The 9,617-nt window shown below is 41.0% G+C and overlaps 1 protein-coding gene across 3 annotated transcripts in view; it reads left to right on the plus strand.

The window, feature by feature from the left end:
* AHCYL2 (adenosylhomocysteinase-like 2) overlaps positions 1-9,617 on the plus strand; it is a 229,582-nt gene that overhangs the window by 161,447 nt on the left and 58,518 nt on the right. The window contains exon 1 of one of the 3 annotated variants that reach the window (XM_011939583.1): positions 5,218-5,737. The exons of the other annotated variants lie outside the window; for them this stretch is intronic. Coding sequence (XP_011794973.1) covers positions 5,681-5,737 — 57 coding nt within the window. The 5' untranslated portion in view covers positions 5,218-5,680. Of the gene's footprint in view, positions 1-5,217; positions 5,738-9,617 lie in introns of those variants that run through there. 3 annotated transcript variants of the gene reach the window in all.

Here is a 9,617-nt window from a genome sequence, read left to right on the forward strand (position 1 = left end):
AAAAAGAATTGTCCAAGTTTGTTGCACTTACTAGAAGTTTTATTTGTATTGTGGGAAAGTATCCCATCGCATGAACGGCCACAATTTATTGAATCCACTTTTTCTGTTTATGGACTTTTTGGTTGTTTTCAGCGTGGGGACTATAAAAATTAATGTTGCTATGATCATTCTTGTATGTCTTTCAGTACCCATATGAAAATACTTCTACTGGATATATATCTAGGAGTGGAACTGCTAGGTTATGGGGTATGCATATGTTCAGCTAGATAATGTCAAACAATTTTCCAAAATACTTGTTCTAGTTTATATTCCTACCAGCAAGATATCAGTATTCCAGTTGCTTCACATCCTTTGGTCTCTGTCGTTTTAGCCTTTCTAGATAATGGTGTCACATTGTGGTTTTCATCTATATCTTACCACCACCACTACCATTACCAATACAACCACTTAAAAAAAAATTGTGGTAAATGTACATAAGATTTACCACTTTAACCATTTTTAAGTAAACAGTTCAGTGGCATTAAGTGCATTCACATTGTTGTGCAACCATCAGCACCATCCATCTCCAAAACTTTTTTATACAGTTTGCATAACTTTTTTTTTGAAGTTGTCAACTCCTCACCTACATGTTAAGGGTAATATAATCATATGCAGTGGTCTCACTCCTGCCCTGGCTATAGGTGTGTCTTCTAAGGCACATTATGGTAAAGTGGAATTATATTGGAAACAAATTTATAACTAGTACTTATACCTATTATGCCTTACACAGTCCTTGTCAGTTAATAGGCCTTCAGTTCTCAAATGTAATAGCTACTATTTTATTTCCATTTCAGAATTGTTGCAGAAAGATGTAGTGAGGTTGCAGTGTTCAAATAGTCTATTTTAGTTAAAACCTACAGTAAGGAAACAAAAAAAGTCGTAACTAAAAACAACACTTAGTTTAGCCTACCAAAGTGATATATTTTACTTGTGTTTATTCTTTTATTTATTTATTGGAGATAGAGTCTTTGCTGTGTTGCCCAGGCTGGAGAGCAGTGGCACAATGTCCGCTCACTGCAACCTCTGCCTCCCGTGTTTAAGCAATTCTCCTTGCCTCAGCCTCCTGAGTAGCTGGGATTACAGACACCCGCCACCACGCCCAGCTAATTTTTGTGTTTTTAGTAGAGACAGGTTTCACCATGTTGGCCAGGCTGTTCTCAAACTCCTGGCCTTAGGTGATCCACCCACCTCGGCCTCCGAAAGTGCTGGGATTACAGGCATGAGCTGCCATGCCTGGCCTATTCTTTTATTTTTAATCTTGTTTCTCTAAAAGTCATTTTCTTCTATGGTTTAACACTACCATGAAGGTCGTCTTCTATTTATTTAATAAATCATTACATAGAGAAAATAGGCTGGGCACGGTAGCTCATGTCTGTAATCCCAGCACTTTGGGAGGCCAAGGCGGGAGGATCACTTGAGATGAACTCCTGGGACTTCAAGACAAGCCTGGGAAACATAGTGAGACCCCTATCTCTACAAAAAATTTAAAAATTTGCCGGGTGTGGTGTTGCACACCTGTAGTCTCAGCTACTCAGGAGATTGAGGTGGCAGGATCACTTGAGCCTAGGAAGTCAAGCAATGATCATATCACTGCACCTCAGCCTGGGTGACACAGTGAGACCCTGTTATGTTTAGAATAGAATAGAATAGAATGGAATAGAATAGAATAGAATATTAATTTTTTTCTTTTACCTTTAAAAAAAAATTTTTTTTTAACTTTAAAAAATTGTTTTATTTTTGAGATGGAGTCTCACTCTGTCACCCAGGCTGGAGTGCAGTGGCATGATCTCGGCTCACTGCAACCTCTTCCTCCCAAGTTGAAGTGATTCTCCTGCCTCAGCCTCCTGAGTAACTGGGATTTTAGGCGTGGGACACTGCACCTGGCTAATTTTTGTATTTTTAGTAGAGACGGGGTTTCACCACGTTGACCAGGCTGGTCTCGATCTCCTGACTTCAGGTGATCTGCCTACCTCAGCCTCTCAAAGTGCTGGGATTACAGGCATGAGCCACTGCGCCCAGCTTCTTTTACCTTTACTTTTTAAATTATTGTTGTTATTACCACACTAGCCTACACTATCAATATAATCTAGTAATTTTCTTATCACTGAAATATTCTAAGGGTTGGGCTTCACTCTAGCCATAAAATAGACCTTTGGCCTTAATTTGTTCCAAAAGTTTCATTATAATGCAGATCAAAATGTATTACAATGGGTGCAGATCAAGCAATGGAAAATGGATTATATGTTCCTGCAGAGATAATCTAATTAAGGACTAAAACCCTACTAAGGACTTATCATCAAATAAGTCATATAGCTATAGTCAGTAGTATAACTAAGCCCCTATAAATATAAAAGTGTTCCTTCTTCTATAAAATGGACATAAACATATTGAATAGAGTATGCAAGTTGCCTCCAAAGTATAATAAACTATACGTACAGCATACAGAAATTTTAAATTCGGTAATTTGCTAAGCACCTACTATATCCCAGGTATTGTAGGCAAATCAAAGTAGGCTAAGCCGCTGAAGAGCATGGAGACTAACAAGGGGTAACACACATACATAGGAACTATAATTTGAGGAATGGTGAGAATAGCGATATAGCCAAAGAACAATATTAGATGAAGGGGAGATTCCTTTTTTAAGGTCAGGTTTCATGGTAGAAGTATCATTCCTTTAAATATTTGAAAAAGTGAAGATGATGGAAGTGAAGGCAGAAACGAATGCATTTCGATTTGAGAAAATGACATGAGCAAAGGCATTGAGGTGGGAAAGAACACAGCATAATAACTACATAATTAAGAGCTACCATTAACTAACCCCTTAGAGTATGTACCCTTTTAAAATCCTTGCGTCAGTCCTGTTAGGTAGGTGACTTATTATTTCCTTATTATACAAATTGGAAATTGGAGTTACATAGAGAGGTCAAATAAGTGGCAGAGGCAGGATTCTAACCTAATTCTGATTCCAAAACCACTGTTCATGGTCACCATACTGTAGTGTTTACATTCAAGAAGTAGCAGATAATACAGTCTAGCTGGAGGATAGAATAAAAATACACATTATACACACACACACATACATATACACATATATATGTGTGTGTATATATATATAGGAAGTGGATAGTCTTCTGGGAAAGGATTTGTAGAGGGTTAAGAGGAGTGAAAATGAACAGAAAGGGATAGACAAAAGGTTTGGTGGAGGAGGGCGCAGAAATAATATCCAACTGATTGTTCTGGGGACTACGGAAAAGGGGAAAATCAAAGGTGCCTGAGGTTTCATATATGGTTGCCTGAGGACAGTGGCATCACAAACACAAATAGAAAAGTGAGGAGAAGTGTTGTTTGGAGGGTGGGTGGGAAAGGAAAGATGGAGCAATAATTTTGATTGTAGACGTGTTGCGTTTAAAGCACAGATGAAATACGCCATTGGCAATTTAGGCAACAGATGTGACTTCTCATTTTAAGAAGTTCTCTGGGTTAAAAAGAAGACCAGAGGACAATAACTAGAGGTTGCTAGGAGCTAAGACTTTATCAGAGTTGACACTCTGGCTTCAGTGGGCCTTATCTTCCCTGCATCTCATCACCCTCTGTCCTGACATCGCTCAAATCGCCTCACTCCATAGCTCCTCTAAGATCACAGCTTCCTTTACTTCTACCCCTGCTCTCCACCCTCCCTGTGATCCCTTGATACCTCTGAATGCACCTGGTTCAACAGTCCCCATTTTCACCTTCCTTTCTCTCCAGTCAAACCTCTGGCCATTCATTTGAATTCTGCCCTCTCTGGCATCTTACAGTACCTCTTCCGTAGATATTACCTTCCTCCCCTCCATTCCAAATCCAAAGGACCATCCTCTTAACTAGTGAAGGCCTTACAGGGAAATGAACTGTGAACTCCAAACATCTGAGACAGGTCTCGGTTAATTTAGAAAGCTGCTTTTGCCAAGGTTGAGGATATGCACTCAAGACACAGCCTCAGGACGTCCTAATGACATGTGCCCAAGGTGGTCAGAGCACAGTTTGGTTTTATACATTTTAGGGGGACAGGAGACATCAATCAACATATGTATGATGAACGCTGGTTCAGTCTGGAAAGGCAAGACATCTAGAAGCAGGAAGGGGGCTTCCAGGTCATGGGTAGATAAGAGACAAATGGTTGCATTCTTTTGAGTTTCTGATTAGCCTCTTCAAAGGAGGCAATCAGATGTGCATTCATCTCAGTGAGCAGAGGGGTGATTTTGAATAGAATCGGAGGCAGGTTTGCCCTAAGCAGTTCCAGCTTGACTTTTCCCTTTGGCTTAGTGATGTTGGGGGCCCAAGATGTTTTCCTTTCACAGAACCTATAATCATAATTATAATATTGTCACTGTTAGCTGTGGAGAAACTATCCTCTTCAATGGGAATTAACACTGTAACGAGTCCTGGTCCTTAAAGGGACCAAAGCAAGCATATCTTGTTAGACTTCCTTTGTGCCTGAAACCTGTGGTACTCTTACTGGATAATGTACTCTTACTGGATAATATACTCTAGGAATGAACTAAGCAGGTGAGATAGGCTAGCTTACCTTCTATCTAGTTATGTCTTATTTCCAAACTTCTGAAGTGTGCAGCAAGGAGGCAGTTGGTATGCAGACATAAAGCAGAAACAACTTCGGAGGTCCTTTAACGTGACTGTGTACAGGGCTACTGCACTGGCATCCTGTTTCTTCCTGAAACCAGACCTGTGTGTAAAATCCAGCATTGGTTAGGGACTTTGAGGCAGCACTAGTCTTGGTGGGAAACCCTGGCTCTCCTCTAAACCTACACTGTGGTGGCTCCTGACTAGCCTCAGTGAAGCCACTTTGCAATCAGCACCTGTGTCTCTGTAGCTGAGGGCCCCGAGGCCTTCGTGTATGTAGCACAGGGAGCCAGCAGAGGGAGCTGTCGTCCCAGAACTTTCTTAGAGCTTCTAAGAAGTTTTTGATTTTGAAAAAGATCTTCCTAGGCTCCATCCGAACCTCCCATGCAATAAGACCCTAACTTGAGATATGTGACATTTTGGTGCCAGACCCCTGGTGTGAGCAGATGGGGAGCTTCTGCATAGCTGTTTAAACTTGAAAGCCCTAGGAGCTCTTGATTTCAAGGAAACGCCTGTTTACTGATCCAAATCAAGCAACTCTTGAGAAATGGGAGTGCCTTTCTTACCTCAGTCTTTATTGATCTTGGTATCCGCACCTCCAGTGACGTGTCCTGAAGGGTGGGAGAGAATTCCTGAGTGCCTCACACACAGGGAAAGAAGGAAGTCCAACTAATGCTGCAGAAAGTCCCCACTGGGGAGGTGCGGGTAGTGTTTGGGTAGTATTAAACAGTGAGTGCCCTGTGAGAAGAGAAGCACAGTGCCTGGGTGCAGCACTTTGCATCAGCTCTGATTTTGAAATCAGAAACAGAGACTTTGAAGCCGGCCAGTAAGGGGTTGTCAGTCAGTTGACTAATGCTCTTGATTTGAATCGGAGGCTGCTGTGAAAAGGGATGCAGCTTCTCTAGCCACTGTGAACTTCTGAATCTCACTAGGGTTGGGTCTGCTTTGGGGCACTCAGATAACCCCGGTATTTCCAAACCAGCTTTCCCTTTTGCTTCAGGACATACCTTACCAATCCTGCACTATGGAGAAGTGGGACGGTAATGAGGGCACCTCAGCTTTTCACATGCCTGAGTGGATGGTGAGTTCTCTGGTCGTTTTGTTTCTCCTTCTGTTTCTTGATAATGACAGCAACCATTTTTGCCGGGTGACAAGGATCACCTGTAAGAAGCTCCTACCAAGATCCGTGGTTGGAAAAAGTTATTACTCTGAGTTCTGATTAGTTCCTAGGTACTAGGTCACCACTGTTTCTTAATTATCCGCGAAGCTGGGAAAGGTGTGAGAGTTGCCTGGCCCGGGCTTGTTGCCTGGTTGTCTCTGGTGGGCGGGGGCTTTCCTCTGGCTGCTGGTATGATGTATGGGTTGTGTTTCCTGTGACTGTTTTGCACTTCTGTTTTCAACCTGACGCTTCATTTGTTTCTCTGGGGGTAAAGAAAAAGAACAATGATGAGAAAAAACAAAAACAGAACTTACAGAAATGGTGCTCTCTCAAGTCTGAGAAGATTTCAAACATTTCCCCCCTCCCTGCCTGTATTTGTCCCTTCAGTCACATTTCCCTATTTTCCCCCCAGCTATCCTTTACATATATATTTCTCTAAGGCAGGAACTGTAGCCCTCTTGGTACAGTTCTTCAGAATACCATATTTGCCTGATCGGTAGTTTTACTATAATGATAATAAGGACTTATTTGTTCATAAGAACTAGCATATAAACATATTATATTGGATTGAATTTCAACTTTTAATTCAAAAACAATAACCATCCTTATGTTTCTAAATAGTTTCTTCTAGATTTAGCCTGATTTCTTACAACCTATACAGGTTTATGTTTACAGGTTTGTGTTTCCCCACTATGGAAAACTAGTTAGACTCTCTAAAACATATTTCAGGTTCTTTTTAGTGTTTACAGAATTATGGATTTGAAGAAATAACTATTGATAATGAGATAGAATATATAGTGGGCCTAACAAAGGCCCCGCTGAGGAACTTACATTTCAACTCATTGTTACAACTATTGTTTATTGTTTTGGGGGAGGTTATTGCTGTTCTTAATGTTGTTTCAGAACATTATGTTCACGTTTTTTTTTTGAGATGGAGTCTGGCTTTGTTGTCCAGGCTGGAGTGCAGTGGCATGATCTCAGCTCACTGCAACCTCCGCTTCCTGGGTTCAAGTGATTCTCCTGCCTCAGCCTCACGAGTAGCTGGGATTACAGGTGTGCACCACCACACAGGGTAATTTTTGTATTTTTGGTGGAGACGGGGTTTCACCATGTTGGCCAGGCTGGTCTTGAACTCCTGACCTTAGGTGATCCACTCAGCTCGGCCTCCCAAAGTGCTGGGATTACAGGTGTGAGCCACCACGCCCAGCCTTGTGTTCAATTTTAAAACATTTTGTGGAAAGAAAACCTATCCATCTACAAGCTTATTCCAAGTAATGTAGTGTTTTAGAATTAATGGAAGGATTTATTTAATACTTCTGATTGGATTGAGTTTTTTTGAATTTCTTGCTACTCACTGATAACAAGAAGGGGGAAAAAGAAATTTGGTTTTCTTAGGGGAAGGTATCAAACTTTGGTATTTCTATAAAGGAATATTACAGAAGAATTCTACTGAACATTAGTGTGCCAACTCAGAATCAATCAAAGTTTTATAATAATTCTTATTTCTGTCATAGTCCTCACCGTCTTACAAGCTTAGCACATCCCCTCAAAGTTCAGTAGCAGCTCCTACTGAACTTTCACCCTATTTACCTTCTTTCTACTTATGTGAAAGGGAAAACTGCCCTAAAGGAGTTGGTGTGACCACTGCATAAGGGATATGATCTAAGGCTTCCCTGCTTTTAGAAAACACTCTTTAAGAAAACACAGCTCTAAATAAATAAATAAATAAATAAATCTAAGGCTTCCCAACTTTTAGAAAACACTCTTTAAGAAAACACAGCTCTAAATAAATAAATAAATGAATGAATGAATGAATGAATGAATGGATAAATTTGTGGCCGGGCGCAGTGGCTCACGCCTGTAATCCGAGGCAGGCAGATCACGAGGGGCAGGAGATCGAGACCATCCTGGCTAACACGGTGAAACCCTGTCTCTACTAAAAATAGAAAAAATTAGTGGGGCATGGTGGCAGGCGCCTGTAGTCCCAGTTACTAGGGAGGCTGAGGCAGGAGAATGGTGTGAACCTGGGAGGCAGAGCTTGCAGTGAGCCGAAATCCCACCATCTCACTCCAGCCTGGGCGACAGAGCCAGACTCTGTCTCAAAACAAACAAACAAACAAACAAAATAATAGTTTAGAAAAGCACAGCTCTGCTCTGTTTAATAAGATATTACTCTCAGGAATTTCTTGGCCACTCTGTCTCTTAAATAGCAGGAAAATACCTTTGCTCAGTGTTTTGAACAGCAATAAAAAGGAATAGGGAGGGGCTAGTCTTCAATAACACGATTGTCTCATTTGCTAGCTTTTCCTTACCAAAGACTTTTGAGGCTTTCTTTCAGATACCACGTAAGTCATTGACTTCTGACTTGGTCTGAAAGTACTTCATTAGGCTGCTACTGATAGCTACTTAGCCAAGAAAGCTAACCTCTGAGCACCCTCCAGTGTATTGCCTATAGATTTCCAAACCTTACTTGTGAAATGTTAAAGTGTCTTTTAACCGCTAAGAAAAAAACCCTTGCTCCAGCTCCCATGTTGGGCCAAAGTTTCAAGTTAAAGTTTTAACAAGTGTCTTACTCATGTTCCCATTTACATATTAGTGTAATGAAATTTCCACTGAAACTATCCCTGCCACCAAAGGAAATATGAGAAGCCTCTCAAATCTTCTTTCAGGAGAAAAATTTAGCAGAGAAGGTATATTACAACATCTCCCTTTTATTAAAAATCACCAGCAAAATGGGACTTCATATCCCTCAGAGAATAGGACTCACACTACATATAACAGCTGACAGTACTCACATCTCTGATTCCCAGCAGGGAAATAAGCCAGGATGAAGCCTGAAGAACCCCAATCTCAAGAACTGACAAGGTAGACTTTCAAGGTTACGTTCCACCAATCACTGGAAAACTTCTCCTGGCGCCTCTGCTCCTCAGCTGTTTTCATGTGAAGGACTTTCTTAGCCTTGTTCAGACAGCTTTACTGCTGAAAGGTTGGGGAACACATCCTTTTAAAGATTGTCTTTATTAATGTGTTTTACTTCCCCTAAGAGATCTTTAGTCCCTTCTGGTACTAACCTCGACTAACATGCATGGAGATCAGCAATAACTTTTTCTATGTTTCTACATTTTAATATTTCCTCCTCCTCCCACTCCAGCTCTCTGTACTTTTCCATAGGAAATCTGGCTGATTGACTTTCTTGAGTACCCAGCCAGCTTGCTGCCCGATACTCTTTTGGCTAGAAGTAATCCTTTTCATAGGTAAAGAGTTAGTTCAAGCCACTCATTTGGCTTGGAAGAGAGAGGTATTTTGAGGAATATCTGAACCATATCTACTTGGAAGTAGAGACAAAAACCTCCAAAGTATCTGATAAATGGTGGTAGAGGTAGCTTGACTATAACTCTAGGTCAGGATTGGTGCTTAAAACAGAAAGCCGTTTGAAAAACTGATGAAAACTATGGGCTCTCTCCCCAGGATATTAAAAATACAAAATTTTGCATACTGTTGTAGGAGGTTCTAGACATCCATGGAATATAGGTTAAGAACATTTAATTTGAGAGAATAGAAATATTAATATTTTAGACTTGTATATCAATATGTAGTTTTCAAAACCCTCTCACATTATCTTATTATGTCAGCATACATTTTAGGTAAGCAAAGTAGAAATGATTATCCCCATTTTAGAAATGATGACAGACGTTAGAAAGTCGAGACACAGGCCGGGCGCGGTGGCTCAAGCCTGTAATCCCAGCACTTTGGGAGGCCGAGACGGGCGGATTACGAGGTCAGGAGATCGAGACCATCCTGG

The sequence above is a fragment of the Colobus angolensis genome, unplaced genomic scaffold (assembly GCF_000951035.1).
Source record: "Colobus angolensis palliatus isolate OR3802 unplaced genomic scaffold, Cang.pa_1.0 Scaffold182, whole genome shotgun sequence".
NCBI lineage: Eukaryota > Metazoa > Chordata > Mammalia > Primates > Cercopithecidae > Colobus > Colobus angolensis.